Genomic DNA, 17,500 nt, shown 5'->3' with positions numbered 1-17,500 from the left:
CAAGATAGCAGGTAGTATCCCTAACATCCCAACCCTCTCTTATAATACCGCCTAATGAAGCATGTCGCTTTATCCCTTCGCTTATTGGTAGACCGTCGTATTGCCATTTGATCTTCAATAAACAAGCAAATAAAGTTTACTATTGTTGATAAATATTTTGCCCTGGAAAAATTCTCATGTTACTTTAAGAAATATATTTTATTTTGACATCAGACTTTCATTTTACATCAATTTAAAAAGAAAGGCAATAGTACTTATTACATCGAGTACATTTAAAACTATAAAAACATCAGCTGCGTTTCACATACGATTTTACTTGATATGCAGATACAAATTACATGAAAATATTTTTGAATATGTGGGCGTATTATCAAAAGAACAACGAATGTCAACGGTCACGGAGTTCAAAAGTAGTACTCTAATGTGATGAAGAATAAATCTGAATTGTACGACGTGTGAGAGACATCAGCGTTCTCTGCTGTTAAGAGTGTGTGATGGAGCATTTTTGTATTTCATTTTCAAATGGGCAGGCGTAAATATTACATGTACTTTTGATTAATGTTCTCAGTATTATGACTTTGGTGCGACATTCAGGGAATTGAACTCATAATGGCTTTAATGTATAATAATAATAATAATAATAATAATAATAATAATAATAATAATAATAATAATAATAATCACATTATGGCAACTTTCAGAAGCCTTAGGTACCCCTCCCACTTCATTGAAAAGGCTATCTCACGTGCCCGCAAGACTTATTATTGCCCTAGGATAATAACATTAGAGGAAAAACCGGATAGACTTTTAACCTTACCTTTAACCCTAACATAGATATTATAAGTAAATATGTAAATAATAGCCAGGATAACACTAAAATTGTTTTCAAATATACCAACACGATAAGAAATAACCTAATAAAAACAACAACAATCATAATAACCCCATAGTACCAGGAGTATACGAAATACCATGTAAAGACTGCAAAGGTAAATATTTCGGAGAAAGCGGTAGAGGGTTAGAAACACGTTTAATGGAACATAGACGGGCTTTTATTACATTCTGAAAATAGTGCAATAGTTACACACGCATTCAATAACGATCATAGACCGGACTGGAATAGAGCCAACATCATTCCAAAAGTAGCAACGTCAACATAAGAAGATTAGTCGAGGGCGCCGCCATAAATATAGGAGAATCATTTTGGAAACAAGTCGTTCGTTAACGAGGACCCGCTAGTTAACTTTCATGTAATCAAACATTTATTAAAGGTTTTAATGTTAGACAGGCTCCTACTTTCCTTCGTCTGATGCTGCCGTTATCGCCGACATCACCCCCGCAGACACCTTTATAACAGCCGGGATACCGAGGATGTCACCGCTAACAATGAATTTCATGCAGAACAACAACAACGGGTGAGGAGATCAAGAAGAATAGCCACGCGGAATATAGGAAGGGAGAAGCAATCACCTAGTTGGATAGTTGACCGTCCTGCTTGTCGCCTCGTCCGTTGAAAACACATCGTTGAGGTCGTCCACTGGTTCCACACTTGAAACCGGAGCTAACATATTTACTTATTATGTCAATAATTTTTAGTTCGACTGAAGATGAAATCCAGGACAGGGTTCGAAAGCTTTTGCAACCTTTGTAACTTTTTATAAAATTAACAAAGAATACCATTGAATATTACTGTGGACCTGATATACAGCATATCCCGTTCTCGATCTAGAGAAGAAAGACCTAATAATAATAATAATAAAAGAAGGGCGACGGCCAGTCTGCACGCACAGTTTGCTGCCCGTAGATTCTGTTAAAACAGATATATACTGAATATATATATATATATATATATATATATATATATATATATATATATATATATATATATATGACACACCTATAATATTTTATTAACATTATTTCTGGTTTTATTATCAATAGTTGTAGTATTAGTATTTCAGATGCTGAAGAATTCACCATAATTATGAATCATTTATTCTTTTTAGTCCGTTATCTTTAAATTAGCAAGTTGATATCATAACATAGATCAGATTTCAGCGGAAAAGTATAATAACGTTCCTGTTTAACCATAACGACTGAAAGTAGAAAAGGAATTATGAAGTTGTCTTCTTTGGCTTAAAGGCCTCCTAACCTGTTTGGTTATTCCACGCACGTTTATTCCACCCTTTTTTTTTAAGTATTAAAAATGAAGAGGCAATTGAAATCTTGTCGACCTTCCCAACCTACCCCCTCACAATTCTCTCTCTCTCTCTCTCTCTCTCTCTCTCTCCTCTCTCATTCTTATGACCAAATTACGTAAACGGGTTTAAACGCATCCCTCTGAATATTATCCAGCACTCTCTCTCTCTCTCTCTCTCTCTCTCTCTCTCTCAATGTCATTCTTATGACAAAACTATGTAAAAAAAAGGTAGGAATGCTTACATATAATTCCATCAGGAATTATGTAAACGGGTTTAAACGCATCCCTCTGAATACTATTTTATCCAGCACCCTATCTCTCTCTCTCTCTCTCTCTCTCTCTCTCTCTCTCTCTCTCTCTCTCTCTCATCGATTACAAAAATCCGCAATAATGCGGAAGTTTTGGCGAGAGGAAATTCCCCGGGGCCATAAAACATCGGCGTCCTGTTGACCAAAACGACGTTAACTCCTGACGTCTTAAGTATCTTCGCCAGAAAAAGTTGCAGGGAAGCCAAACTTCGAGTCTGTCGTCGGTTTTCCAGGACGAAAATTCCCGAGGAAAACAGCCCCCAGGCACGACAGGTAACCGTCGGTCCCAGCATATTTTCGTCGGCTAATTCTGGCGTCTTGTTTTTATTATTATTTTTTTAAATTGGTTTGGGCGGTTTTATCATACGCATTCGGTAAGTTAGGCATTGAACTTCTGTGTCTTGCCTTGTATTAATACACACAAGATATTACATATAGTTATACAAATAATATGTATATATAGTGTATATATATATATATATATATATATATATATATATATATATATATATACATATATACAGTATATATATATATGTGGTATGCGTTTATATATAGTTGATTGTTATATATACATATATACATACACATATATATAAACATTTTAGAATTGGGAAATAGGAAAAGGAGGTAGAAAGCAGGAAAAGAACAATATACTATTCGACAAAAAATAACAGAAAACTAAACATGAATGTCACGACATGCCTAAAAATAAAAAGAAGACGAATGAAAATTCCGGAGTTGAATAAGCATAAAACATTCTCGTCTTGTTCTCGTATGTGTCGCGAATGAAAAATTCAGTGAATAAAGTTTTAAATTAAAAAAGATTTTTTTAGTAAAGTGTATACATTCATCAAGGCTGTTCAATAATATTTCATGAATCAAATCTTTGATACCTTCCAGCGGAATGAGGTTAGTTTAAACAGAAAATTTCAGTCTCATCTGCATCTTCAACTTTGAGCTTAAAAACTTGTATTTGGTTAGACCAGCCTTTAGGGAAATGCAACTTTTATAGCCTTGAACTTCTGTGACCCTAATTTGTTAGCTCTAAAGACTAAACTCGGTAAGCACTGTTATCTATGAAATTCAGTTATAATTCAACAATGCAGAAAGAAAGAAAGAAATACTAAAACAATTGGAGGCTTTGAAGCATTTTAACCGATAAAAATCTCTCGCGTAGAGCAAGGACACCAATAACATGATTATCTCGAAAAGGTCATCTGATAAATACGTCTGCAAAGTTTCATCGAATTCTGTTCTCAAATTATCGAGTTATCTCAGTAACTTTTAAAATGATAAACAAGAAAACCACAAAAAATGGAGTCTCTGAAGCATTTTAGCCAGTAAAAATCTTTCGCCTTGAGCAATTCCACTAAAAAGTTGATCATCTCGAAAAGGTTATCTGATAAATACGTCTGAAAAATTTCATCGAATTCTGCTCTCCAATTACCGAGTTGTCTCGGTAACACAAAGAACGATAACCAAGCAACCAGCACAAGCATGAACAGAATAAAATTGTCTGTGAATGAGAATGGTTCCTATAAGCTTCAGCAGATAACTTCAGAACTGATTTTGCAGTAATGACAAATTGCACCATTAAGGAGATAGCAGGTGTATGACAATTAAATAATACTTTTCTATCACCTAACCTTTGACCCAGTAATCATACTAAAGGGCACCTTCACCAAACACGTCTTTGTCAGATTGAGGTCTTTGATCATTAGCAACCTAGCCTACGCTAGGACTCCGATGTCTTATCCATCTGTGGCATTAACCAAAAGTAACGTATAACTTTACCTAGCTTAATATGATATTATGGTTAGTTTGTTTAACCATGTGCATAGCCCAGTACCACTAACCCCAAAATGGACATGATAACGTAACTGGATGTGTATTATAAAACGGAAAAATATATATCTACAACAATTTTACCGGGTTTGGCATTTTAGTATCAAAGCTGATTTAGGGCAATAACGTATTCGCTGCAGAACTGGTCTCTAAGCCAGTGACGTTAAGAAGTGTTGGATTGGATTGGATTATAAGATTTAGACCAAAGGCCAAGCTGCTAGAACCTATGACGTCATTCATCGCGGAAAGGGAAACTGAAAGTAAAGAGGGGTTGAAAGGTGTAACAGGAGGAAAACTTCGCAGCTGCACTATGAAATAATTGTTAGAAGAGGAAGGAAAACAAGTTTGAAGAATGAGAATATGAATGGAGGTACAGTAAAAGGAATGGAAGGGATTGTAGCTAGGGGCCGAAGGGACGCTGCAAAGGACCTTAAGCAATGCCTACAGTGAACCGCATGAGGTGCACTGACGGCACTACCTCCCTACGGGGTGTCAAGCAGAGTTGAGTCTGGCAATTAGTTAGAAGGACACTCACCTACGGATGGAAAACGCAATTGAATTTATTAGTTCACATGACCATCAGAGGGAATTTGCACATGGGGCAAGCAACCTCATCTCATTAGAATCCAAGGTTTGAACTGGGGAGCCTTAAAGAAGCTTCCAGGATCTCATACGACCTAGAAACTATTTATAAGCAGAGTTGAGGTAAAGACTGACATATTTGCCTTATCAAAAGAAAGAAAGAAAGAAAGGAGAGAAATAAAGAAAATAATGCATGGTTTTGCCTCCTCCCTGACGAGTCTGACTCGACCCGCGCCGGGAAGACAGCAATGTCAGTCATAAAATATGTAAACATATCACGAATGTTTCCAAAACACGTCAGGAAATTAATGCGCTTCTGATTCTTGTTTTCGATACGGAATGACGCGGACGTAGTTATAAAACGAGTCAGGATTAAAAGGAAAAAAAAACGTGATTACATGTTTCTTTATTCGTGTTTGGCTTTCCCTACTCCCTTCGTGTTTGGTGAATGAACCGTTGTTTGACAACGTGAATAGAAACGTAAGAGGTTATTACATGTCTACGATTTACACACAATAGTAGATTAAAAATGATAAAAAAACAACTTTCTTGAAGCGAATGAGTCTTCAAGAGAGAGAGAGAGAGAGAGAGAGAGAGAGAGAGAGAGAGAGAGAGAGAGAGATAAAACTATCAACTGGAATTGTAATAAGTTTTGTATTCTCTTCTCTCTCTCTCTCTCTCTCTCTCTCTCTCTCTCTCTCTCTCTCTCTCTCTCTCTCTCTCCTGAAGAATCATGTTACGAGCTGAGTAGTTTCATAGAGAAAGAGAAAGACGGCACAGGTCGAATGACAATTACTGTCAAGATCACTTTGCGGGGAAACGTTTATGAAAATCGCCCATCAATTTGAACGCTTTTACGGAAAGAGGTAATAAACGCGCAATTGAAATGACTTATCTTACCTCAATGACGATTTATATCCCCTTCAATAGCCTGCTTCAAGGACATTCCCAGCCACCGGCAACAGTAACGAACTGGATTAAAGCCTATTTTCACAGTCTAATGACGAGAGCTATCGGAGAAGTATTTTCAGGAAAGAGTTCTGTTATTCTGATAAAGTTTTTATGATAGCACCATTCCTCTCTTTCCGGGCAGTCAACGTCACGGACGCGAAATGTTTCATATAAAAAAATTTGTTTTCCGGTACAGAAGCACTCAATTATGTGAGGATTAAGATAACAGGGGAATATCCATATAGATATAATTAGCTTTATCATTAATATTCTAAACTACCCGGATGGAAATAAAATTCAGTTTGTGCAAATTAAACAAGAACGCTTTTGTTTCATTTTCCTTTTGGTGATTCATTATCATCCACTTTTAGAAATGGGATCGTATCATTCACGTGAAGCACCGGGCAAATAAAGAATGAAATTACAATGTTTATTCTAGGGAATTTCGTTCTGTTTCATTCGTTTAGATCCTAAATACAAAGGTAATATATTAATGAGAATAACTTAATGTAGATAAATTCATTACTATATATATATATATATATATATATATATATATATATATATATATATATATATATATATATATATATATATATATATATATATATATATATATATATATATATATATATATATATATATATATATATATATATATATATATATACATACGTATGTATGAATTATTTCAGCGTGATTAAAGGTACACAGGAATGCATGTATATACGTTTCCTTACTAAAAAAGTACAATAATACACAATGAAGTGACAATATTCCATTCATCTTAAAGTTTATAAGTAAAGTTGTATCGACATACTACAACAAATGCCTGCGAGGAATCTGTTATTTATACATTCAGTAACGTGAAACGCCTTTCCCCCGAGGTATGCTTAAGATAAACACTGAATATTACTTGGGGATAGAACTAAACTGTAAATTGATCTCTCTCTCTCTCTCTCTCTCTCTCTCTCAGTTCCTCTCTCGACTCGCTGTTCGTTCGACTCTTCGAGCAACGAAGAATTGAATTTATTTCGTTATAATTGGTTCGGATTTCAAATGTCCCATTTAACCAGTAGGTTCTTAGCCATTTAAGTCTAATCCTTCGGGCCAGCCCTAGGAGAGCTGTTAACCAGCTCAGTGGTCTCTTCTCTCTTAACTCAGAAACGTTGTCGTTATATTAAATTTCAAATGCCATTTTTATTTATTTTATTCGACTAAAGGGAAAATTTTATTTATATTTTATTCAATTGATACGCGTATATAATTATGAAATCATAAATATGCATGAGAATATAGATTCCTCACAGATAAGAGAGAGAGAGAGAGAGAGAGAGAGAGAGAGAGAGAGAGAGAGAGAGAAGAGAGAGAGAGAGAGAAGGTATACCACAAAATTCTTTTAAGGCTAGTGACAGGTACTTGACGTTATTGCTGAAAAAGGTTTCTGACATAATGACGTTCGTTGAAGGAAATCACTCGAACCATTTTTCCTCTCTAAGTGAATTTTCGTGTCCTAAATTCTATGGGTTTGTCCTGCGTACTTTATCTTTCAATGTCAGGGCTAGTTTTTTTTTGTAGAAAAAAATAAATAAGAAAATAAAATTTCGACAGCTGATATCGCTGTGCTTTTATACTCCTTAACGTTTTAGAATTATTTTTATCATATGAGTAATCTTTGAGGGTAACAAGACTTATCTTTTTATTCCCCCTTCTCGATGAAATACAAAGGTTTGAATAGTATTCTTATGGGTTTTTATTGAGAGAGTATAATGAGTAAGGTAGCCGTTTTGGGAAATAATCTTTGATAAGAAAAGTAAGGTGTCAAAAATTTTTTTATACATTTTTTATTACAATTATTTCTTAGAAAAGATATCGTAGCGAACGGCTGTTATAGTTGAAGCAAACTGTCAGCAAGGATATGCTTCATAAATAATGCCATTTAAAGCCTGAACAATTTTGTTATACTGAAAAAACCCTTCGTAGTAAATTTCAGTTAAGAAAAATACATTAAAATAAACCAAATCCTGACAACACATTTCATCTGTTTTTTTTTTCCAAGTCTAACTTAGATTAATCTGTTCCATACAATTTTATCCGGCGTCCCCTCTGCTACTCAAGGTGAAAGGTTGGCAGACTTTCCCTTCAGTTTCACCTCATTTTTCAAAGGCCTGATTTTGAAAACTAATCATAAAGTTCTTTTTATCTTCGCAGTTTATGTACCTTGGTACGAAACTCTGGAAGCTAAGATTTTTGTTGAGAGTTCTGAGATGGAAAACATTGTCTGAATTATGAACGGACAAGTTTATTCCTTGAATACGAAAATAATGTTTTGATGTAGGCACATAGACATGTTTGCAGTTCCAGAGTTTATGTGCATAGTTAAACTGCAATGTGATAACGATAAGGTAGTTATCAGATTACTTTTCCCAGGAAGTTTTCGGTGCACGGTAAAGAATAAGAAGAAGAAGACGAGGAAGTAGGCAAAGAACAGAAACAAAAGCAGTGGCACAGAATTTAAAACAACAAGAGTGGAATTAACAGTAAATTTGTGATGTTGACGGGAATAGAAATTAAAGAAAAACAAATGGGTTTAAACAAAGATCATTGGGTAGTATCATTTTAATCATCATCATCATCATCACCACTATCGTGATGATGGTGGAATTGTGAATTTAAAAAGTGTTTGGCATCTGAAAACAAAATATCAGTTTGACCCAGAGGAGCCAGGTTTTTTTTGGAAAAAAATAATAATAATAATAATAATAATAATAATAATAATAATAATAATAATAATTACATGGTGCAGTACAAATAATAATAATAATAATAATAATAATAATAATAATAATAATAATAATAATAATAATCATAATAATAATAATAATAATAAAAGGAATTAAACCAGGAGAAAGGTTACCATTTAGATATCGGTTATGTGGCAACGCCAATTTGGAAATGTAATAATAATAACGATAAATATAACAGCAATATAAAAAGATGAAGAAATAACAAGTAAAAAATATGTAAAATTCAAGAGGAAACAAAAATAATCAAACGCATAGCTGTACGTATTTCACAATGCCCAGTCCTCAAGGAATATAAATTTCTGTTCCCTCTACGACGCGAAAGCTTTCTTCTGTCTTTTGCGTCTATGGGACAATCCTTCTTACGCTGTCATGTTAGGGGGAAAAGCGTTTCTCACTGACTTTTTCGAAAAACGTTATTCCGCATCAAATGTTTCAGTGTCTCTGTCACTTATTATATATATATATATATATATATATATATATATATATATATATATATATATATATATATATATATATATATATATATATGATAACCAAATTTAAATTCTTTCTCGAAACAACGGGTGAGCAGGAATACGAAAAATGTAAAAAGTCTTCTAATATGGCAACAAGAAGACTATATTTTAAGGTACATGCTCTTTCCTTAAGAAGGATTATATATACATGCAAAAACCAATAACAGTTCTATTACCTAAAACAAACAGATACTCAAATAAAAGCAAGAAAAAACTTAGGAAAAAATAAAATAAGCCAATGTGGTAACACTAGTTGGGTCTCAAATGGCAATACTAGTTCTGGTTTTAAAAGCTCACGGTTAAAGCCGTGGATTTAAATAGCTCACCCACCTCTCAGCGTTTGAATGAATCTCTTTCACTGCATCGGAGAACGAATGGTTTAAATCTCCATTCATTTCGATTTCACGGTCAACCCTGCAGCTGTGTTTACTTACGCTTTCGCTCCGGACTTTTAAACGGGAGGGGACTCCGAAGTGAGCGAGTTTAAAGACCCTTCTAGAATTTGAGCGAAGGTCGCTGGAAGTTAGACCTATACTTCTTCGATTTTTTGTGTTCTTTTATGTAAAGTGAGGGAATTCACGTTGGTTTTGTTGTTACTGTCGTTGCTTCATGAATAACTGTGGTTATCATACAAGAAAATAATTATTTTAGGATAAATTATTAGGTAGAAACGAGTTTACTACTTTGATATGCGCGCGCGCAAGCGTGTGTTTTGTAAGATGAGAGCGCATTCCCTTGTTTTCGGTGTTTTTGTAGTTGTTTTATGAATGATTTCTGGTTATGATAGAAGAAAATCACTATTGTACGATAAATCATTGGGTGCTCGGCTTCCTGTTAACAAACCGACGCCAGAAAAGGCTTGCAAAATCATTTCACTCTTTTCTAACGCTTTGAAACGATACGTATCGAGAATTATTAGTTACGGACTAGCATAAGAAAGTAATTCTGCCTTCTTCTGAAAAAACTAATTGTCCTTAACTAGACATACCATAAACATAACCGTCGGATCTGTAGACATAGGCCTAGCGTTTTCTTGGCCAAGATTCTTCTTCTGGTTGTTCCCATTTTCAAAGGGTATTTTTCCTTTTGGACATATTTCCCTTTGCACGATGATTCAATGACTTTTACCTTTGAGAAATTATTTATGTATATTCGAAATTAAGTTGTACTTAGAATAATGTTTAAATGATAGGCTACAATATCTTTACAAGTAAGTAGTCTGAGGGTATACAGTAGGTCTAGCGTAGGCTACCAAACTGCATTTACTTGATATCAACAATCAGTGAGATATATCGTTAGATGAGAGTACAAATTAAACCAAGATTTGTGGCATATACTAAAAAACACAGCTATTTTTAACCTGAACTGAATAAGAGAAGTTGTTTTATACGGTTTATTTACGTCGTCCTGAGAGTAAGACGATTGGGAAACCACGTCTGGTGAAATGCGTTTGGTTCAACAACTCTAACGCTGCCTTTGCATGTCTAAAACTGAATAACTGATAGATTGGACAGTATCCTATAGGCTTAAATACTGCAAAGGACTATAAATGACTGACAAAATGCAACAGGTATCCTTAAGCCTCGCAGTAACAGGTTTAACAGACTAGACTTGTTGACACGACCGGCAACTTTAGGTCTATAGGCCTAATGAACACGAAGCTTTATTGATAAAGATCAAAGAGCTTTTCAGCTTTGTGCAAAGAGGAATATATAAGATGAACGATGTTCTGATTTCGAAAGTGAAATCGCGGCTGCTATCATCACAAAATAACATGCTGAAAATATAAGACATGGTAACAGCGAGAGTTTAAGCTACCTACGACTGGCAAGACACTGAACTGACCAACACAAATTTACGGGTAAATAAAATTAAATCTACTCTGCTTACCTGTCCATTTTCCTCTGTAAGAATTCCCGTGCCCATAGCCGTCATTAAAAGCTGCACAGAGTACAATTTACGAAGGTAATGAACGAAACATAACGAAGGACGCACTAAGCGGAGTCAGAGGCTTCAAGCAGCGTCCCCCGGGTGGAGGCCGACCGAACTATAAAGCCATAGAGCCTCTGAGTAACAGACTGGTGATCTTCCCATGTCCAGTATAACAGTGTAGAGGAACACCAAGGCTGCATATTGCTTATTTCCCTCTCCTTTAATTATTATAAAAATATATTATTCTATTTGTAACACAATTGCTCTTAAAAGAAGGATTAAAACAATAAAAATACCTGTCGCGCCAATAAGCATAGGTCTAGCGTTAGCTCGACCAGATTCTTTTCCTTGTTGTTACCATTCATATTGGCTATTTTTTTCTTGGCATGATGATACGATAACTTTTTTTTCTTGGCATGATGATACGATAACTTTTATAATATAGAAAATGTCCTTATATATTCGAAAATCAGCTGTACTTACAATAAGGATTAAATGATATATCACCTTACCAAATGAATAGTTCGAAAACTAGGTCTAGCCTAGGCTACCAAACTTCGCTTTCTGCTTTTATCAATCTATAGGACATATCTTTGATGAAAACATAAACTAAACAAGGATTTAGTTTGACAAATATAAGAAAATACAGCTATTTTTGCTTTGCATCGAATAATAGAAGTTGTTTCCTATGGGCTGTTTACGTCGCGTCGTCCTGAAATGTTCTTACCTGGTGATACACTATGTCCAGTGATGTGCTTTCTGTTAAACAATTTTGACACTGCCTCTGCTTGTCTAAAACTAAAACAATAATAGCACAGACAGTATCCTACAGTCCTACATACTGCAAAGAACTCTTAACGACTGACAAAATACTGCAGGTATCCTTATGCATCACATAACATGTTTAAAAGGCGAGACTTGTTAACCCAAGTAACCTAACGCATATAGGATTACTTGTCGAATATGAAGTATTAATGATGTTCTAATAAAAAATTTAAATTGTTATTACGTTTATGTGCCACAATAATATTCTGAAAATATTTGACAATAAACAGAGAAAACGTATCTGCTGCTAACAAAACAAAGGCCTATATCTGACTAGCATGACAAAACTATGAGCCTACAAAGTTCACTCAGCTTGCGTCACCCGGGAATCTTGTTCTTGAAGATTTCCCATCCCCAATTTCCGCCACCACAAGTTGCACAACGTACAATTCATGAAGATAACGAACAAAAAAATCGCAGATGAAACTACATAGTTAACAGATCATTTGTCTAGGTTCAACGGAGAGACTTTTCCTTTGCAACGGCCCCTCAACAACTTACTCTCTTTGTGAGTTGAATTCAGTTGAGTACTGGATACAATAGCAAAGATTTTACATATATATGCGTGTATAATATATATATATATATATATATATATATATATATGTGTGTGCGTGTGTGTGTGTGTGTGTGTGTGTATGTATGTATGTATGTATGATTTTGTAATAGCCCAAATATCTCTTGACTTCTCCACACCCTCACGCTAATTTAATACTCTTGTGACGACAAAGCCTTGAACTGAGGACTGATACCAGATGGCAACATTAACATTACCAAGTCAAGGAACAGCGAGAAAAAAAAGCAGAAGAAAGATGAACGGAAGAAACTAAACAAATACTTTTTATTTATAGTTTTTTTTTGAAGGGGAAATTCAATACCAGAGATGAACTATGTAAATACTAACGGTAAAAATATAGAGCAGGAAAGGAATTAATGTCAAAAATGACCTTTATCTTATGTGAAAAGGCTTCCGGCAAGGTCCATTCCTCTGAATCCCTTTTAAAGTCTCTTTCTGTTTATCGCAGATAAACATAATTGGCTCTTGCTCTTGCGAGCAAATACACATGTTGACAATAGGTGAGCTTACTCCAACAACCGTTACATCTTGTACTTAGTGGATTGTTAAAAGATTTTTTTTTTTTTTAGATTTTGGAAGGAAAAAAATTCTATTAAAAAACATAGCGCCAATATGCTTGCCCATGCACAAGACAATTTTCCTACATCATAAAAAAAAATTATCGCTGAAGTTAAAGAACGCCAGAACTTTGCTTCACAAAAGTGAGAAAAAACTTTTGTTGTTTAAAAAAAAGCTTTTGTTATAAAAAAAAACATTTGTTATTTTGAAGCTTCTCAGAATGTCGGTTAACTACCGCGATCGCTAATCGACAAAGAGAATACTTCCGTGGAAGTTTGACTGAGTTGGACTTTTCATTTACTCCCGGGGAGTTGAAAAGGTCCTTCAGTGATAATGAATTTCATCAAATAAGTATTTACATACCTATCTCCAAAGAATGTCAAGAAATTCCTTTATAAAAATTTGAATTAAGTATCACTATTTCCACTAACTGTAAAATTTGAGCTCACGGGAGTAAGGAGCTGAAATTACACCTATTACTGTTCTGATTTTGGTGATATATTTTTTTTTATTTTTTTGCCATGAGAACTTTTGCAACTGCAAAAATTTGCAGAGAGTAATTTGCCACCATGACATGCAATTTCCACAAACTCGCGACGTCACGACAACAGGCGAACTTCGTGCTACAGAAATCCCTTGCATTTTTGTTTATTTTTTTCGTAGAGTTTTTTGTCAACTTAAAAAGGAATATATCATGGGCGTAGAGATTTTTATAACATTTTCTTTTCGTTCAGAAATGAAACTTTTGTCATTTGTTCTTGATGCCGAGATTTATTTTCAAAGATTTTTAATTATATAATATCTAGATTTAATACTTTATTCTTCTTATTGGCAACGCTGAAAAAATTAAAAATGCTCGAATTAAAAGTGAAAATTCGTTACTGATCAAAAATAGAAAAAAATGATTTCGCATATAGTTAGATTAATAAAAAAAGATGTAACATGAATCGTAAAGTTAGGTCATTTTAACAGAATTTTAACAGGTCACACCACCCTAGATTATAATAATAATAATAATAATAATAATAATAATAATAATAATAATAATAATAATAATAATAATAATAATAATAAAAATAATAATAATAATGGCTGGAATTCAGTGTCGAATAAAATTTTAAATAATTCGGTTATCTTGGTATATTAAAATAACCACAAACTAACTTCAAGAACCTATTCATTTCAAATAAGGAACAATCACACAAATGAAAAAAAAATCAATGCGATATTTTCAGTGCTAATTATTCTCTGCTTTTGCCATTAACCGAGCAACGAGAGAATCACACGCAGTTCTTTAAGCCTGCTCATCCCCTCAAGCGGTGCATTGCAGGCATTACTTAAGGTTCTTTTCAGCGTCCCTTCGTCCCCTAGCTGGACACCTTTCAGTCCTTTTACTGCACCTCCGTTCATATCCTCTTTCTTCCACCTTACTTCTCGCCCTCTCCTAACAACTGATTCATATAGTGCAACTGCGAGGTTTTCCACCTTTCAAACCTTTTTACTGTCCCCGTTTCAGCGCCTGCCTTTGGCCTAAACCATATATTCTATATTCTATTCAAAGCACGTTCAGCGGCTGCTTTCGACACTGGGAGATCATAGGCCTAAACTATTTTCCCACGTCTCCCGCTGAGAGATTCACCTAGGCAACACCCACTGCCTATGATATCCGGGCAACTTAATGATCTTATTAACGCTCTTGACTCTGGGGGACTGACGTGCCGGGTTGAGTCTTCTTCAGCGATGCGTATCAGCTGTGAGGTATTCTGTTGAATTCCGTGCGCTCGTTCGTTTGTTTACGAAGGGAGAAGGTGAATACTGGTTGGATTGTTGTGGAGGCCGACTGGAAGAGTGTTTTTCAAGATTGTTTTTATTCAAGAATGGGGGTATAAAGGTATAAGGGTGGGAAAATATACGTTATTCAACTCCGTAAGAAATACGAATGCTATTGATAAGATGGAATGCTTACTAACTATGTAAGAAAGTGTACACACACACACACACACACACACATATATATATATATATATATATATATATATATATATATAAATATAAATATATATATATATATATATATATATATATAAATATAAATAAATAAATATATATATATATATATATATATATATAATTATATATGTATATATATATATATATATATATATATATATATATATATATATATATATATATATATATATATATATATATATATATATATATATATATATATATATATATATATATATATATATATATATATATATATATATATATATATATATATATATATATATATATACATACAAACATACAAACATACATACATACATACATACATACATACATACATACATACATACATACATACACAGACACATATCCCTTTTACTTCTGGACGCATGCAAAAGAGCGAATAAATTTCCCGTCGAAAATGTGTTTCTTTTCCCGTCTTTCTGAAGTCTAATTCATTTTTGCCTCTCCCCACCTCCCTCCCTTCGTCCGAGACCTTTGCTTTTATGTTCTACAGGAGAGAGAGAGAGAGAGAGAGAGAGAGAGAGAGAGAGAGAGAGAGAGAGAGAGAGATAAAAGACTTGACTTTTCTCTCACTCGAGTTGTCATGAAGTATTAGAGAAAAAAGGGGGTTGTTTGTCCCTTTTTTTTCTTTGATTTTCAATTATTCAGTATTTTGTAACTGCAGACTTTTTCCTCGCACCCCGCCTTTTTTTTTTATCTTCGATTTCTATTATGAATTTTTTTGCAACGTTTCTTTCCTGTTAAATCCATTTTTCCGTCTTATTCTTTAGATCTCTCTTTTTTTTTCTTTGCCTTTCCATTTCCCATTCTTTTTATCTGTTTTTCTTTATGATACCTTTTCATTCTTTTCTCGCAGTTTCTTTTCATTTTTACCGCTTATCATTTCATTTTTGGATCGGCAATTCCTATTTAGGGGACGAAGAATGAAGATCAGATAGGAAGAATGGATGAGGGAAGAATTAGAAGGCAAAGTTATGGGAAGATGTAATAAATAATGCAGAATCATTCCTTGGGTACATTCAAGGGTATATCAGATATGACGTGATTCAAATCTTCAGAAAACAGGGCCTATAAAATCTTAGAACCAATCTGGAATTTTATCAAATTTTTTCCCCTTCAGGTACAGGATGGCTAAAACAAAATCCGTTCTCAAACACACACACACACACACACACACATGCACACACATACACTCACAAACAAACACAAAAATGCAAGATAAATATATAAACCGTTTGCTTGAAGATTCGTGTCCATGCATATGTATGAAGCTTTCATCGAATTTTTGAAGTGCTAGTTTTGCATTACGTGCATCATAGAAGTAACAGAATCCTTTTCTATCTCTCTCTCTCTCTCTATTTATATATCTATCTCTCTATCTATCTATCTATCTATCTAAACCTTGCAGGCTGGAAGCTTAAAGAAGAGATAATGTTAAATACTTCGGGATGAATTGTTATCGTAGGATATGTTCAGGAAAAATAACCGGAAGCACTTCGAGATGGTCTGGTCATGTGGAAAGATTGGAAGACGAGAGGCTGTTTAAGTGACTGAGTGATGAATTTTCGTAGGAAGGAGGAGATTAGCACTGGAAAGTATTGGATAAGAGGAGTTCAGGAGGAACTGGGAGGGAAAAACATATATGTCTAGAAATCATGAGAATGTGTGCTTGGTAGGGGTGAATGGTGTATGTGATGGGGGTTCGATGGAGAACTGATGAGCCTTCTGTGTTGTTGTATAAAGAGCCTCATCTTGTGGGATATAGATATACTATATATATATATATATATATATATATATATATATATATATATATATATATATATATATATATATATATATATATATATATATATATATATATATATATATATAAATTATTCTTATTGTCTACTATGATATAGTGAGCGAAATTATGGTTTTGTGGTTAAACGATCTCAAAATACCCATTTGAATTCTTTTGAAAGGACTAGACAAGACATCTTTCCTATTTATACAAGAAAAAGACAATATTTGGACGATGTTCCTATAATGCCTAAACCTGACAGATTTTAGTTGGACACGATTCAACAAATTCTTCAATAAAAAGAGGGAAAGCCGGATCAGTTGGAACATGGGCTTATCAACCAAGTTTATTGGTTGCTGTTGGAATGTTTTTCCCGTCCGCCAAAATTTCTCGAAATTTCATGGGAGAAAAATTATAAGTTTTTTTTTATCTTTATTATTTTGTTAATCTCCTCTTTCTTCTGGCCATTTTTGAACATTTAATCTCTGATTTTTATTTTATAAAAGAATTCCTATGAAATACAGCAGTTTTAGGGAAAAATGAAGCAATAATAAAAGCACCCGAAGATCAA

The 17,500-nt window shown here is 34.1% G+C and overlaps 2 protein-coding genes across 2 annotated transcripts in view; one reads left to right on the top strand and one right to left on the bottom strand.

The window, feature by feature from the left end:
• Window positions 1-11,265, bottom strand: part of LOC136849951 (TBC1 domain family member 31) — a 203,547-nt gene extending 192,282 nt beyond the window's left edge. Inside the window, exon 1 of the mRNA XM_067123475.1 lies at window positions 11,105-11,265. The gene's annotated coding sequence lies outside the window, so the exon portion shown is untranslated. The remainder of the gene's footprint in view (window positions 1-11,104) is intronic.
• The window catches only part of LOC136849452 (uncharacterized), a 30,943-nt gene that overhangs the window by 10,510 nt on the left and 2,933 nt on the right, over window positions 1-17,500 (top strand). Inside the window, exon 2 of the mRNA XM_067122802.1 lies at window positions 1,343-1,415. Coding sequence (XP_066978903.1) covers window positions 1,343-1,415 — 73 coding nt within the window. The remainder of the gene's footprint in view (window positions 1-1,342; window positions 1,416-17,500) is intronic.

This window comes from Macrobrachium rosenbergii, chromosome 21, assembly GCF_040412425.1.
Source record: "Macrobrachium rosenbergii isolate ZJJX-2024 chromosome 21, ASM4041242v1, whole genome shotgun sequence".
Lineage (NCBI taxonomy): Eukaryota > Metazoa > Arthropoda > Malacostraca > Decapoda > Palaemonidae > Macrobrachium > Macrobrachium rosenbergii.
Note: the sequence above shows the minus strand (reverse complement) of the source record. Positions and strands in the feature narration are given on the sequence as shown.